This window comes from Scyliorhinus canicula, chromosome 7, assembly GCF_902713615.1.
Source record: "Scyliorhinus canicula chromosome 7, sScyCan1.1, whole genome shotgun sequence".
NCBI classification, from domain to species: domain Eukaryota; kingdom Metazoa; phylum Chordata; class Chondrichthyes; order Carcharhiniformes; family Scyliorhinidae; genus Scyliorhinus; species Scyliorhinus canicula.
The window spans coordinates 79931346-79948516 of record NC_052152.1 but is presented as its reverse complement, the minus strand read 5'-3'; the positions used below and the strand labels follow the sequence as shown (position 1 = coordinate 79948516).

The window sequence follows — 17171 nt, the reverse complement described above, 5'->3', positions numbered from 1 at the left end:
GTCAGGCGCATGGCTAATCGGGGGCACTATGTTTAGGGTCCAGCTGTGCGGCCTGAGTCCGCCATGGAGCACGGCGCGGCCGCTGGAGGCCACTGCCGTGCGCATGCAAGGCCTCCGACCCGGAAGTGTGGGGTCCTGTATCGACAACAAAAGCTGCTGCCAGCTTTTCTGGCATGAAAGTCCACAGTATTTACGACATAGTCCCAAAAACAGAGAATGCAGCCCCATGTTTTTTGACCCTTTGTTGTTAAGTAATCAAGAATTTCCATTGCACTTATTGGGAATTCATTGCAGTAAACCAAGCAGTTTTGGTGATGGAAAACTGAAGTTAACATTGATGAAGGGCGGGATTCTCCATTCTCATCTGTGGCGGGACCCGTTGCGAGCAAGAACAGAAAATCTTGCCTTCCAGCCAAAGCTGAATTAGCTTTCAGTGGCACCGGAAATTCCCGCCCGCAAACGAGGATGCAAGATTTTGGCCACATTGTATTGTGTAGGTAGTTGATCTGCCTATCAATAATGATTTCTTTAGTTTATTTATATTGCATCAACATTTTGAAAATACAAGGCGTGGAATCTATAGAAAGTAGAAGATCCAACCATTCGCCTCCTTTTTAAAATTTTAACACCAGTAATCATTTATTTCTAATTTCTTCATTTACAATTTGCTTAATTAAAACATACTTCCTAGCTTATTTTTATAAAGCTTATATAAATTGATGTCGCAGTAAAAGAACAAATAGCTTTGAAAATTGAAAATGTCTTTTAACTGATAACCTTAAAGCTTAAGTGTGTGAAGATTAATTCTGTTTGATTCCTGAGGAAAATCTACCTTCATTCTTATTCCAGTTGCACTTTTCTATTTATGGAGGCATTTCCAGTGGCAGCTGTTATTTTATTTTATTTATTTATATTCCTTTTGTGATATTTTCCAGATTTAAATGTGAACAGCTGCTCCAAGTTTGTGAACAGTTGGTGTAATATCATGCTTGTGACTTTGTCAGTCTGGCTGTGGACCTTTGCTTAACCTTATTGACCAGCGATGTTAAACTAATTTTGTATGGTGGACTTGGTCCAACGCCCTGGCTGTTGTTGGGGGCCACATTCAGCAAAACCTATTTGGATGCAGTGGAGTAGAATAAAATTCATATCTTATTTTTACCAATTTCTGGACGCAGTGTTATGACACCCTGGGCTGGGGCAGGGTCAAATCCAGCGCCCTTGACCCGGAGTCACAACACAATTGAATAGGGGCAGCATGGTGGCATAATGGTTAGCACTGTGGCTTCACAGTACCAGGGTCCCAGGTTCGATCCCCTGCTGGGTCAATGTCTGTGCGATCTGCACGTTTTCCCCATGTCTGCGTTGGTTTCCTCCGGATGCTCCGGTTTCCTCCCACAGTCTAAAGACCATGCAGGTCAGGCCATGCTAAATTGCCCTCGAGTGTCCAAAAAGGTTAGGAAGGGTTATTGGATTAAGGGGATAGGCCCCTTGAAGTGAGGGCTTAAATGGGCCGGTGCAGACTTGATGGGCCAAATGGCCTCCTTCTGCACTGTATGGTCTATGTTCCAATAATTATCAGAAAAAAATACCCAAAGTCTTTGGCCCTTGGCAGCCCAATAATTACAGTCACTAGGTTTGTAAATGTAAACACAAATTTTATTAACAACAAGAATTATCATGAAATATGCAGAAAATATAATTGGTTAACTATCATATAATTCCTAATCCCCCATTTCAACTTCCCCCCAACCCCTCCATATATAGTATGTGTGTGATTATATATTATATATGTAGACACACACAAGACAAATAAGCACGGGGGAAGAGATGTATGAAAATAATAAGTTCGAAAGTAAAAAGATAAGAGTCTTTGTTTCAGATCTCCGAGGCCCTGAAGCAACCTCTGATCCCCCTCCAAGCCGCAACACACTATCGGAGACCTCCTGCCACCCCCGTGAGACTAGTTGTGAGACTAGCTGTCTCACTTTAATATGCAGATTTGCTAAAAGGTGATCCTGCCCACAATGGGCAGGATTCACATTGCAATGCCTTGCAATATCGTGTTAGATCTCTCGAGGCATTGAGCCTGGTAGATCCTGGATCGGGGTCTCCCAGCTTTAATTGGCCATGCTGCGCCACAGTGAGTTGCTTTTGGGTGCAGCATGGCCAAAGTCTTTGAGTTCCGTTGTCCAAAGCTAGCAGAGTGTACTACGTTGTAACTTTTGAATTCCTCATTATCACTGCTGCTTGACTTAAAGATACATATCCATCAAGCATCCATTGATCAAAAATGATAACAGCAAAAATAATGGAAGGGAATGAAGGGAACCAACTTAAGGACCCTTACACAGCCCTGCCGCTGATCTTCATTGACAGCATGGCCATCTCTTCTTTTTAAAAAAATAAATTTAGAGTACCCAATTATTTTTTCCAATTAAGGGGCAATTTTAAAATGGCCAATCTACCTATCCTGCACATCTTTGGGTTGTGGGGGTGAAACCCATGCAGACACGGGGAGAATGTGCAAACTCCACACAGACAGTGACCCAGGGCCGGGATTCGCACCCGGGTCCTCAGCGCCGTAGGCTGCAATGCTAACCACTGTGCCACCGTGCTGCCCCTGCATGGCCATCTCTAATGGTCCTTACTGTCTGGCTACTACAACTGAAAATCAGGGCTGGATAAATTTAAATATACAAAGAAAGGTTTTGTACTTGTTTCAGAAACTTTTTGCAAAATGCATGAAACATATGCTGTTCAAGATCCGAGTAGTTTTTCCAGTTCAACAGCATCCTTAGCAGCAGTTCTTCAAAGGACTGCAAGAGAATGCTTGCAGAAATAGCAGGGATTTTCTTTTTTAACTTGCCCTTCTGCGGATGCAGGATGAGCAGGCTTGACTCAGCCAGCTCCACTGTCACTGCTGGCTGCACTCGGCCCTCCTTTGGTTCACTGTTTGTTCCACCTCATTGTATTTGGAGCAAATTTAATCCCTGCATTGGATGAACTGCCTCTGAACCCAAGACAAGCAGCAGCAGCTTGTCTTCAATGAAAGGAAACCTAGAGTCCAGTTTTTAAGAAATCAGAAGCTTGGTTTCGAGCATAAGAATCTCCACCAGCATTAGTTTGTAATTCTTCAAATGTTCAGTCTCAGATATTATGACAATTACATATAATGCCTTTGCAGCAGCATCACTTGCATGGAGAGGTTTTGCCATCTCCTTTGAGCCCACATCCTCTTACCTCTTTTCCCAATCATTCTTCTTGCAAGCCTCCATCCTGGATCCCAAATCGTCCCTCTTGATTTCTTCCCCTGTTCATAGAACATATAGTGCAGAAGGAGGCCATTCGGCCCATTGAGTCTGCACCAATCCACTTAAGCCCTCACTTCCACCCTATCCCCCTCACCCAATAACCCCTCCTAACCTTTTTGTACACTAAGGACAATTTAGCATGGCCAATCCACCTAACCTGCACGTCTTTGGACCCGGAGGAAAACCCCGCAGACACTGGGAGAATGTGCAGACTCCGCACACACTGACCCAAACCAGGAATCGAACCTCGGAAGCCTGGAGCTGTGAAGCAACTGTGCTAACCACTATGCTGCCATGCTGGATGTTCACCACTCATGCCCAGTTCCAATTCCTAACCTTAATCTCTCTCCCTGTCCACTGCAGCCCAGCCCTGCATCTCTCCGTGCTCTTTCTCCCTCTCACAGACACAGGGGAAAAGTCATACTATTGGGTGCAATTAAGTGACCTCGTTGCGCCTAGCATGAATCCGGGCGCAGTCGGTGAATCGTACAAGAGCCCCAAATCTGGTTCCATGCTGGGCCAATCGCGGGTTACCCGACTCGCTCCACCCAGCGCAATCTGGTTCATGCCCTTGCTGGGTGAGATCCAGATCAGCATATTTAAATGAGCCTAATTGCTCATTTAACTACCCTGAAACCGGATTCAGCCGCGCCCACGACTCTACGGGTGAGCCTGCGAGGCCTCACCAGGGCGGAATTTAGTACGGATCCACAAAAAAGTGGATCAGGTATAATGCAACCTGCAAGGGGTGGGCGTGGGGGTCTCACAGACCATTGGAGACTCCTGGGTGGACAGGGTGGTACCCTAGCACTCCGCTAGCTCCTGGGCACTGTCAGGGTACTCAGTTGCCAGACTGGCAGTATCTGGGTGACTGGGTGCCAAGTTGGCACTGCCGGGGGTTGTACCCCAGGAAGGGAGCTTTGTCCATTAGATGGGGTTTACAAGGGTTTTCCAGAGGCTTCAACAAGATTATGGGGTGAGGTGGTCAATAAAGCCGGAGTGGACCTGCAAAGATTGGGGTGAGGAAATGGTGCCCGAATCTGCAAACAGCCGTTCCTGCTGGCAAAATCAGCTCACCAGCAGGAGTGTGGCATCAGCAGGGAAAAACTCCCCGAGGCAAAGAATGGTGGCAACGTACCATTGAATAGTGGGATGTTTCTCAGCTCTGCAGCTGCCGAGAAACATCCCACTAAACATGCCCAAAACTGAACTTTAACATTTGTCTGCTGAATCTCATCGTGTCCAAAAGGCCCAGTTCTCCGTGGCTGTTTCGCAGTCTTTAAAAGATTTTATGTCCTATTCCAGGAAACTGCAAACCTAAGCACACTGCAGACTCGATGAAAATATTCCAAATGCTGGATCCGATCTGGGGTGTTTATGTTTTACACCCTCTGGTATAAATTGGTCAGAGAAACAAACTCACCCAATCAGACCCAAGGTAGCAGAATTGATACCGAATACTCAGGTAGAAGCTATTTAGCTTTGTTGCTGTGCCAGCCAAAGAAGGAAATACCTACCCACAGAGAGTTTCAAAGCCTAATATAGCAATCTTGGAACTCCCTGACGAACGGCACGCTGGGTGTACGTACACCTCAGGCACTGCAGCAATTTAAGGAGGGAGCTCGCCGCCAGCTTCTTGAAGACAACTAGGGATGGGCAAGAAATGGCCTAGCCAGCGGCGCCAAACATCCCGTATATTAATTTTTTTTTTAAATGCTTCGGCAATTCATCGGTGGCAGTGACAGTCCCTCAGAATCGAGGAAGCCGTCCGTCAGACCTGGTGAGTCTGATTGATGTTCATTATCAGAAACAACTCCATAGTTTAACAGTCACAAAGATACAACTAATGTTTTCTTAGTTTAATTCTGTTGCACGCTCGAAGGTGCACTGCTGGAATTTTACTGTGTGCAAAATACAAATGGCAACTTCCAGCTGAAGGACTAGTGCAGAATTTAATTTAAAGTTACATTTTTCTCAGACAACTTCAGGAGAAGATGTCCGGGATTTCGCCAAGGTATTAAAAAACAAGTTCCGAACAAAGAGATACTTTGCAAAGCATCCCCGGATGGGATATCTTCCTGTGCAGACAGTTCTGGAGGGGGATAACTTAGAAACGTAAGTATTGTGTGAGACATTTATTATTTCCATAATGCTTCAATGTCCACTGTGATCTTATTTGCACCAATAGAATTCACATTCCATGGGATATTAATATGACCCCCTCCTCCCATTTTGTTGCATTGCTGCAATTGTTTGTATTATGGATCAAAACAAATTTAATATTGACAGTTTTGAGGAGAAATAATCTGTCATTGAAAGCATTTCAGAGATGTTAAGTTGCATTCACAGAACGTTTTAGATAAGAATGAGTGTCAGAAACAAAAGTGTTGTCTGTATAAGTTGAATTTTGTCCAAATTTGGAATCTCTTTTTTCTTTACTGTCCCAAGTTGAAAGGAACCATTTCCTCTATTTGCCCCATATTTGTTTTTCCTGCCAAAACATATCTGCTGAATTCTCATTGGGATTTTCTGTTCCCACGGGTTTCCCGGTGGCGTGGGATAGCTTCAATGGGAAATCCCATTGACAAGCGGCAGGAGTAGAAATTACCGCCACCAGTGAATGGTGCACCACTGGGAAACAAGAGGCATGGGGAGAGGAGAACCAAGCCCATCTTTCATGTTAGTAACCGAGATGTCCGGATCTTCTTTATGATAACTTTGCATAGCCAGATTGTCAATTGGGACCAATGTTCCTTTGTGCACATTGACGTGCAAATGATGACATTGGTGGGCATACTACTACAGTTAAATTTTATATGGACAAATTAGTTTCTGAAATACATTTATGGGGCAGCATGGTGGCGTAGTGTTTAGCACTGCTGCCTAACGTGCTGAGGATATGGATTTGATCCCAGCCCCGAGTCACTGTCCATGTGGAGTTTGCACATTCTCCCCGTGACTGCGTGGGTCTCACCCCCACAATCCAAAGATGTGCAGGTGAGGTGGATTGGCCACGCTTAATTGCCCCTTAATTGGAAAAAAATAATTGGATATTCTAAATTTTAACCAAAACATTTCCAGGAATTGAAATGAGCAGAGTGGTATGACTTAATTATAATTTTTAAAGCTCTCTTTTGCGAGGTGCCAGGAAAAAAAGTACTGTACCTATAAGTGTGAAACTCCTTTCTTTGCCCTAGAAACCTGTCTTTGCCATGCTGACTTTTTCTCTAAAGTAATCAGAGACAGCAATGCATTCCATTAAACGTATGGAGCTTTGGGCAGCAATAAATATTGAACAACCAACATTGAGAAAAGGACATCTCCAAAAAATGTTGCAATATTCAATGTATTGAACTTTACCTTGATTTGCACTTTCTGAAATATTATTGAAAGACCACGAAACCTCAGATTTTATGAAAGCCTTTGTACACCACTATGATTTTAGTTCTGTGAAATGCCAATGGAACCTGTCAGTGATTTTGATTGTACTGAGACTGCTTAAATTTCCAGATTCAGGTGACATTCAAAATCATTGGTTTTCTTGACATCCATTTTTCCTGACATTTTATTGGATACATACATTGTACTGAGAATGTGGATGAACCTGTAACTCCTTGTGCCCTTTGATTTCGTAGCATAAATTGCTTTGGCTTTCTGAAATTAGTTCTTGCATCTTTTAAATTCTGCCGTTGACTAGGATGACATTTTCTGAAGTGTCATGATTATCACTGCTCCCTTTTCAGCCCCTATGGCAATATGGGCATCTCTTTGATTAAGCTCTTTATCAAAATTACCAGTCCAGCAACATGAGCAACTATAACCACAACTCACATTGGTATGGTGCTATATGTAGAATATACTGGTGGTATGGTGCTATATGTAGAATATACTGGTGGTATGGTGCTATATGTAGAATATACTGGTGGTATGGTGCTGTATGTAGAATATACTGGTGGTATGGTGCTATATGTAGAATATACTGGTGGTATGGTGCTATATGTAGAATAACACATCTGAGGACTTGAGAAGGGAGAGAGAAGAGTTCCAACAGGAGATTGAAAGGATTATGGAGACAAATCAAAATTACAGTTAGCATCCTCAAAAGCTTTTCAAAGAAGGGAGGGAACATCAAAGTGAAGATTTCTCTAGTAAGAATTGAGAAGTTGCCTGATGAAGAAAGGGCCAAATATCAAAACAAATGGCCAATCCCGGATGCAGTGGGCACGATTCTCCCATGCCGTGCCGTATGGGAGAATCGCCGTTGGTGCGATTTTTCCCTCGGCGCCGGTCCGATGCCGGCAGCCGATTCTCCGAGGAGCAGAGAATCGGCGCCATTTGCGCCAGCGTGTTTGGCGCGGCACCGGTCGCTGTCCGTGGCCGGGCCGCCAACTGCCCGGCCGGATGGGCCGAGCGGCCGTGCGGAAATGGCGGAGTCCCACCAGCACCATTGACACATGGTCGCTGCCGGCGGGAACTCCACGCGAAGGGTCAGGGGGCGGCTTGTGGGACGGGGAAAAGCGCTCCTTCACGGGGGGAGGGGGGGGGGGGCGTCCGATGGGGTCTGGCCCGCAATTGGGGCTCGCCTGCCCCCCGGGCCTATTTTGTTGTGCTTCCAGCCGCCTCAGAACCCCTGCGCCATGTTGCATCGGAGCCGGAGCGTTCACTGAGTCTACCGTGCGTCGGTTGGCGCTTCGCCACTGCGCATGCGTGGGTTGGCCCCACCCCCAGTCCGCGGCAGGATGTAAGGCTGGAGCGGCGTGAACCGCTCCAGCGCAGTGCTGGTCCCCTGTGGGGGCCAGAATCGCTACTGCCTGCGCCCGTTTCACGCCGTCGTGAAACGCGACTGCATTCACGGCGGCACAGACACTTAGTCCCGCGATTGGTGAATCGCGCCCAGTATATTGGAAGCTGCAATAGACTACACCAGTAGAATAGTCTTTTGTTAACTGTAGTATTTCCAATTGGTGCAAACTGTGATAAACTTAGGGCGCGATTCTCCCATATGGGGAGAAATCGTAAGGCTGGCGTCAAATCCGGGCGGGTTTGACGCCAGCCCACCCCTTCCCGACCGGGAACCGATTCTGGTCCCCGGTCGGGGCTAGCATCCCGACGCCGTAAACTCCGGCATCGCGGGCTTAACGAATTTCGTTAAGCCCGCTTGCCAGAGTTAGCGCCGGCTGACGCGTCATATGACGTCAGCCGCGCATGCGCGGATTGGAAGACTCCAACCCGCGCATGCGCGGATGACGTCATCGCGCATTTGCGCGAAACCCGCGCATGCGCGGGCCGGGATGCTCCTCAGCCACCCCGCGAATGGATACTGCGGGGCGGCGGAAGGACAAAGAGTGCGCGGGCATCGGGCCCGCTGCCCGCGATCGGTGCCCACCGATCGCGGGCCCATGGCACCCTTGGCACGGCCATGGTACTGCCGTGCCAATCGGTGCCATGGTTTTAAAAATCGACAGTTTACAGCCGTTTTTACGAACGGCCAGACCAGGTGTGTTTGCCGTTCGTAAAAACAGCCGTAAAGGGCTGGGAACTCGGCCCATCCATCAGCTGAGAATCGCTGCCGGCCGTAAAAAAACGGCGGCAGCGATTCGTGTCGGGCGTGGGCCGGGGGGGGGGAGAATAGCGGGAGGGCGTCGGAACAGCGTGGCCGTAAAATTTTACGAGCCACGCTATTCTCCGCACCGTCGGGAGTGCGGAGAATCGCGCCCTAAGTGTCAAAACTTCTTAGTTCATTCACATTGGAAATTAGTCCTCTTAAATTCTTCAACCAATCAACTGTCTGATTGGTACCTAATACAATTAATGTGAGTGAAATGTATAAGGAAAGATGGATGTAGCTGGTTGCAGTATTACATTTTGACTGTGGAGCAGTAAATTAACTGAGCCATTTAGTTCAGGAGTTGTAGATTGAGTCCTGAGTAAGCTGACCTGAGGTGAAACTTTGGTCAGCTTCTTTACTGAATTCAACAGCCCTGCATTCGGAACTTGTGGAAATATCATAAAAGATTTCAACTCCTAATTCCTATCCAATGATGCTACATATGTGTCTGTCGAGAGAGGATAGATTTGGGTGTGGATATGGTGTTTCTCACTATCATATTGCTCGCTGCAACTCACTATTTCAGCTTCCACATGGTGAATGGACTCTTGAATGAGTGCCTACACCAGAGAGAAGTAATATTGGAGTGGGTGATGGGCTGATGAGTAAATAAAAGACTCCCACGTTAAAGGTGTACAGAAGCCACCTGCACACTAAAAACACCTGAGGCTGTCCTGTCAGTACTTGTCGAGAAGTTTTATAGTTTGTTGACTTGCCAACTGAAGATAGTTGAAGCTGAAAATCCAGCCTCGCAAACCTACGGCTTATTTTCAAAACCAGGTGTGATCTTTTGCAAGTGCTGACCCTGGGGGCACCTTCCCAATTGGATATACTAAAGATAACGAGAGAAGACCGGTAATCACTTTTGGGGATATTAGCAGATGAATAGCGTACAATTGTGTGGTGTTCCTGTCCGCTATTTCAAAGGAGCCATTAGTTGATTTATTTTGAATGGGTTTAACATCTCTCCTTTAAAATTGCAGAGGAATGGCACGCAAAAACATTGAAATATTCATAAGCTAACATAGTCAGCAGTCTTTTCTAACTTCGAATTTAAATAGTCTGTGTAATTCATTACTGACCCCACTATAAGAAAATCATTCTCCTGATCGGTTGTAAACCCCATAATTATAAAATGTAAATCAAGACAAAATGCAACTTATTAAACACGGTTGTCAACAAACTTAAGACCTGCAATATCTCTTTAATGCAGCCCTAACCATATTGTACTGTAAAATTATTACATTCCTTATCTGCATTAGCATGCATTAGCTCTTTCACATATTTTTGCACACTGTATTTATGGAAAGAAAATAAAATTTACAGCAGAGTATTTTTCTTTCATTGTGCCCTAGGGGTTGGGAGCAGATAGACAACAAATGATGCAGCATTTTGCTATGCTGCTGTTATCTGTATAATGTAAATGTCAATGATACTGCTGGGATTATTACAAAGGGGCAGAAATTGGCTCAGGGGTAGGTTTTGTGTGACATATTGTGGATAGTTTTGAAATTAGGCTCTGTAGACCACCAAAGAAAGATGCTGCATTTTTAACCCTTGCACTAACTTGTGCACAGGGGGTTTCACAAGAAATGCCTCGATCACCGTGCAAGGTGGAAGAAGCTGTTTGTGCTGCTGTTTGCTTTTGTGAGTAATTACATGGTCAGTGTAGTGTCGAAAGCATAGTGCTGGTAATCAAGAGCATAGATAACTCCAAAATATTACGTGGGGGAGGCACAGACCACACATCCAGTAAATTATTTATTCCAGATTATTTTTTGTTAGTAATAATTTAATTTTTGGTATTTTTCATTAATTGCTAATCATCCAGAACAACGTAATGATTACAGGCATTGAGCAAGAAAAAGATTTGCATTGGTTTAAGTGATTTTGTTCCAGGACCTTTGACCTGTAAGGTATTTGAGTTTCTATTGGTTATGTTATGAGCGCCATTAATTTTGTGGTAAAGATTAATCGTTACATTCATATATTTCATGAGTTTTGAGTGGGTGCAGAATGGACAAAATTCCAAACGTTTTCATCAGTAAGGATTTGCTGATAATTTGAATTGTGCCACAGTTTCACAGGCATTGTATGCATAACCATTCTGAGGGTGTCCACATTAACCTCGTGAAAGGCTGAATTAGAAAGTTGAATGGGCTTTGCTGTCTAAGAGTATTAAACCAAAAATGCAATGCTCAGTCTTAAAATTACACATTTGTTCCTTGAGCAATTTTAGCTATAACTATGTCTATTTTTTGCAATAAATTTATTGCGCTAATAAATAACAGCATTACATTCTCAAGATTCAGTGAATAAATGCACTAACATATTGTGTTAGTAAGTCATACAGACTAGAATTGTTCTATATTCTGTCCTGAGTTAGTTAATCAAAGAGAGCAGCAGTGAGGTACGCCAATTAACCTCCCATGCTCTTTGACTACAAATGGTAATATTCCCCAAGGGCTTTCACACCTGCTGGCTCTCTGGTGCCTCCTACTGGAAAGTGCACACCTGTGGACATAAAGTGAGGACAGAGTAGATTGAGCCGTGATACCTTATTGATAAATAGCCTGCCAGCACTCATTATCTTATTCAAGGCTAGAAGGATGGTTGCCATAACTAGGTAATACAGAACTACTGATACTCATGGAATGGAACGCCAGCAAAGGTCATTGCTTCTCGGTATGGCAAGCAGGAAATGGTCCACCGGAGAGCAATGTGATATGAGTTCCTGTCAGTTTTGCACATAGCATAAATTTATCAATTTTAATTACATTGAAAGATATAATTCTCTTTTTCATGTGTAAATGTTGCAGAACAATTGCATGATGTCTTTGTACATACATTGTATATTATTTCTTCATAATTGCTCCCATGGTCATTCACATTGCTGTTCTTGCTGCTGCTTTTATTTCCCTCCTTATTTTGTGCTTGTTGCATTTCTCCTAAGTTTCAGCTGCCACTTCATCTCCATATTTTTGTCTTGCAGTCCTGTTACTCTGATCAACTTCTGGCCAGTAGATTATGAGTGAGTACTTTCCTGATGTACACATCTGCATCTTGGTTTATATATTTTTATTTAAAAAATATAAATAAATGATTGCAACCAGTGTTCGAAATGTTTCAACTCCCAGTCGATTGACTTAGTTTGCCCTTGAGTTACATTTTGAACACGATTGTGCTAATTTTCTGAAACATTTCAAGAGGTAAAATGTCACAAATGCCACCTTTTTCTATTTTTAAGATCACAGTATTCAATGAATGAAATAATTTCCATCCTGAGAATTGGGTGTTGCATTAGCTTAAACACTTTCACCTCAAATGTGTGTTCAATTCCAGCTTAGAATGGTGGTGTCTAATTCTCCTCAGTGTGCAGGCTGTACCTGTTCCACATGAAAAGACTTTATTTTGACAAATTCAGTCCAGTTCCAAGTGGGAAAGGCCTCGCAACTCAAAATTGTTTTTAATTCAGCACCGATTGCTGGAATGACATCAGTCCATATTTATGTGAAAAGGGAAAAGCAAATCATAAAGGTGCAATAATTTGTACTCTTGGGTTAAGACATTATTGTCGAAATTTACTATAGTAGTTAGCACAAAACAGACGGTATTGTTTCAGCCAGCTGTCAGCATACATCCTCAGATATTCAAATCCATTGAATTGAATACCGCCTGATGCAACACCATGTGTTTTGCATGACTTCCCATTCCAACTTTATATTCTATCTTTTGTACAGAGTAGAGGAATTGTGCTTAGTTATTAACATTGTCAGTGGGTTTCAGAAGTTGCCATTTATCCTTCGCCGAAAGAATCACAAATTCAACATTATAATCTCTTTCGGAATGCCTTTTAAAAAACAAAAACCAGGAATTTCCTCCGAACTTCTCCCACTCTGCTCCAGTAGTTTTTCTGGAAGATCAGCATAACTTCCCTTTTGCATGGGTAAATATGGTCCCTGAAGTTATGTCAGGAAAAGTTCTGAACAGTAGTTCAAGATTGCATATGTTTGTCTCCTGGTTAAAATACTGGTGTGGAAGTAAAATATTGCCAACTTCATGTATACTTAAAAATGTTAATTATCCTCCAAATGCAGAGGAGCCTTGCCACCCAGCAGGTAAATCGTGAAAGTGGATGGATAATTGAATGCCACCCCCCCCCCCCCCCCCCCCCCCAAATATTATTGTCTTCAGTGTATGGTACAGTAATCTCCAAGCAAAAATGTGATACATAATACAATTACAATAATTTGTCAATAAATGTCTCTTGAAAGGCTTTCTTCGACTGAAGAATAAACTGGATGACAGGAGTGCAAATAATAGAGCTTTAATTTACCCTAAAATTGTTCTATACCTTAACTTGAATATTAAACGTCATCCCACAATGATGAACTGTCCAGATGGTAGCTCATCTATATTCATACATACAATTGCATAACTTCAGCACATCATAAACCATTACACAATGCGGCAGCACAGAAGGAGGCCATTCAACCCATCAAGTTTGCATCGACTCTTCCGTGAACAATCCAATTAGTCCCTCTCCCCTGCTCTTTCGGTATCTCCCTGTGGGGTTTTCTTCAAATATTTTATCCTGTTCACTTTTGAAGGCTACTATTAAGTCTCAGAATTTCAGATTTCCGGCATCCATAGTATGTCTGTCAGAAAGGATAGTGGAAACAGATTCAAGAATAGCTTTTAAATGGGAAGAAAATCTGGAAGTGGAAATACTTGCAGTACTAAGTTGAAAGGGCAGAGAGTTGGAACTATTTGGGTAGCTCCTTCTAAGAGCTCGCACAATGGGCTGAATGGTCTCCTTTGCTTGTATGATTGTGTCACTAATAGAATGCCAACTGTGCTACAATATTTTGTAAAATAATAATTGAGCTAACCTGCTTGGATCCATGTTTTAAATGTCCATAGATTTGAGTAGGCCACAGTAATCTGCATACCTATCTCAGCATTTTTACCTTGTAATAAACGTCCAGTTGTACTATTCACTCGGGCTGATTGAGGGAGAGACATAGAAGTGGGAATAAATAGATTAGGAATATATTGAAATTATTTTTATAATGAGCAAATAATTCTCCAGAGAGTTAATAGCGGCATGCTTCATTTTAAAATGTGGACTTCCCTTTAAATAAATGTATGTATCTCATCTTATATCTCCAAGTTGCCTGTCTCAAATTTTTAGTTTCAATCTGTGAAGTAGAACTGTTAAATGATTATAAGTTTGAACCTCTGAACTGTTAGAAATTGACTTTTTCCTTTGATTTCACCAGTTCTGCATTTGAAATCCCGTGGCATTTATCAGCCATTTACAGCAATAGAAATGTTTCTATTGCCTATGTTTGTCGGCCATAGTTTTTCTTCAAACATGCTTTTCCAATTTGGTGCAATTTCAAGCACATGAAGGGTATCCAGTTACATTATTTTTTATTTGGTTTTCAGAAACATCAGCATCAGACATGCACATTAAAAGTAGAGCATGATGAATGCAGAAAGTTACCCATGACAAAGTTTAAACTTAATTTGATGAAAGTAAGAGCAGTGTGAATTAAATGGCTTTTGAAATTCACAGCAGCATACTTGTCCCAGACCGTGCCCACCTGGGGCAACATAACAGATAAATTGTTGCAATTGTCCTTCACAATTAAGTAGACCATGCAGAGATGGACATCACAATGGGATTGGCATATACAGTAGTCATTATTTACTGGATCATGATCACAGGAAGGCTCATCTTGTGTTGCAAACTGTGTTCAGATAATTGTACGCAAATGTCCGTGGTAAATTGTTACCAGTTGGAGGTAATAAATCTGGCAGCCTTTCACTTTAATGTTTTGCACATTGTTACACTTCTGTAAACAGCAGGTCTTTTTTCAATTGCAGACCTGCCTCATCCCCTCAGTTGTCACACGATGATACTCATTCACGAATTGAACATTATGCTAGCAGGTAAGAGATACAATTGTGTGTCACTCTGAGCTCAATTTAGTCATAATTCATTTCAACAAAGTTACTTTGATATATTATTTTTCTATGATACTGTTGTGTTGCAACCTTTAGTCAAAATTAACAATTTTAATGGTAATTTCCAACTGGCTTTCCAACTTGGATTGTTACATCGAAAAGTATTCAGTGTACCTTTTCCAATCTACAGAGGTATGTCCACATTCTATCCTGAAGATGTATTGAATATTCTTGTGCTTGAGTATAATAATCATTAGGTTTGTAACTCATGCTGTATGAAAGTGGACTGTAACATTTTTGTGTATAGCTTCTGTAGTAACTTGGAAGGAATGGTGACCACCCGAGTAACTATCAAACTATTAATTAACAATATAGCCATGTACAGAGAATGATGATAATGCAACTGTTGACTTAGACTCTAGTGTCTAGACTGGCTGGGGAAACCCGTGCACAGCCACAGCACGATTGGCCAAATTGGTCACATGCCTCTCTGAGATCCCACCCCTTAAAAGGGCATGCTGCCACATCCCTTGCCCTTTAAGTTCCTGAATAATACATTTTAATAACAATGGAACTATTCACAATATTATACAACAAATGGGTCTCAACATAGGCCCTTATAAGTTAAGTTAGTCCGGGGACTTCCTGATCCTTTGGGAGGATTGTGGGCAGCACAGTAGCACAGTGGTTAGCACTGTTGCTCCACAGCGCTGGGGACCTGGGTTTGAGTCCGAGCTTGGGTCACTGTCTGTGCGGAGTCTGCATGTTCTCCCAGTGTCTGCGTGGGTTTCCTCCGGGAGCTCAGGTTTCCTCCAGGAGCTCTGGTTTCCTCCCACAAGTCCCGAAAGACATGCTGTAAGGTGAATTGGACATTCTGAATTCTCCCTCGGTGTACCCGAACAGCCGCCAGAGTGTGCCGACTAGGGGATTTTAAAGTAACTTCAGTGCAGTGTTAATGTAAGCCTACTTGTGACACTAAAAAAAGATTATTATTATAATTCACTCGCAGGTGCTGCAGCAGTAGAGTTAACTTCGGTTTGAACCTCAATAGGCTGTCTCTCGATTCGCAACGGTAACTTCCCGAGTTCCCACTGGAGTATTACTGGGCTCTTCCTCGGGGTAGTTTGTTGCAGCATTACTTTCATCCATAGCAATATAACTGATGGGCATTCAAGGGGCGGACTGTCCTACAAGTTTGTGATTCTCTTCACAACCATTTCAAGGATCTAATTTGGACCATCGGCACAATTCTTTACATGTACCAAGCCGTCCAACTCAGATGTTCTCTCGGTTTTTGTTGAATTATGATGTCTCTTTTGCCCATTCTGCTTTGCCTCCACCCTCCCCACCAAATTAGGAAACACCAGGTTCAACATGGTCTGAATCCGTCTACTCATCAGCAACTAGGTAGGGGTTACTCTGGTGGTGGTGTGGGGGTGTTCTTCTATAGGAAATAAGAAAACATGCTAATTTGGTCAGTAGGGAGGCTGGTAGTTGCTTTTTCAGTGTTGCTTTATAAGTTTACACAGCCCCTCCACCAATCTATCCAAGGAGGGAAAGTGCGATACGCTATACTTAATGCCAATGTTGGTGAATGCGATCCCATTGTCAAAACCAACACCTCTGGCAAACATTGAGTGGTGAAGGTTTGCCCTAACTTCTCCACTGTTGCCAAACAAGTTGTGGACTTAACATCAGGCGACTAACCATTTTGAATGCGCATCAATTATTTATTTTTTTAAAAATTTAGAGTACCCTATTCATTTTTTCCAATTAAGGGGCAATTTAGCATGACCAATCCACCTACCCTGCACATCTTTGGGTTGCCTACCCTGCACATCTTTGGGTTGTGGGAGTGAAACCCACGCAAACACTGGGAGAATGTGCAAACTCTACACGGACAGTGACCCAGAATTGAACCTGGGACCTCGGCGCTGTGAGGCAGCAATGCTAACCATTGTGCCACTGTGCTGCCCCCAAATGCGCATCAGTTATAACTATGACACACAAATGGGCCTGCAAAATCGACGTGGAGTTGCCCCAATGGATTCCTGGCTACTGCCAACGGTGCATCGAGGCTGCTGGCGGAAACTTCTGTAGTACCTGGCATTGGTCGCAGTGTTTAATCATGCTTTCTATGTCTGTGTCTAACCTAGGCCAGCACACGTAGTTGCGAGCCAACATTTTCATTTTGGACACCCCTGAGTGGGCGTTGTGTAGTTACTTCAATAAAAACTTCCTGCTGGGTGTGGGGTGCCCACCCTTGCTCCCCACAG

General features: G+C 43.4%; 1 protein-coding gene across 13 annotated transcripts in view; it reads left to right on the top strand.

The window, feature by feature from the left end:
• dmd (dystrophin) overlaps window positions 1-17171 on the top strand; it is a 2667466-nt gene that overhangs the window by 2550301 nt on the left and 99994 nt on the right. For 9 of the 13 annotated variants that reach the window (XM_038802261.1, XM_038802266.1, XM_038802268.1 and 6 more), the window contains 3 exons: window positions 5293-5429; window positions 11915-11953; window positions 14815-14880. In XM_038802261.1, the coding sequence (XP_038658189.1) occupies window positions 5293-5429; window positions 11915-11953; window positions 14815-14880 (242 nt within the window). Of the gene's footprint in view, window positions 1-5292; window positions 5434-11914; window positions 11954-14814; window positions 14881-17171 lie in introns of those variants that run through there. The other 4 variants (XM_038802267.1, XM_038802265.1, XM_038802273.1 and 1 more) reach the window with 2 other exon arrangements.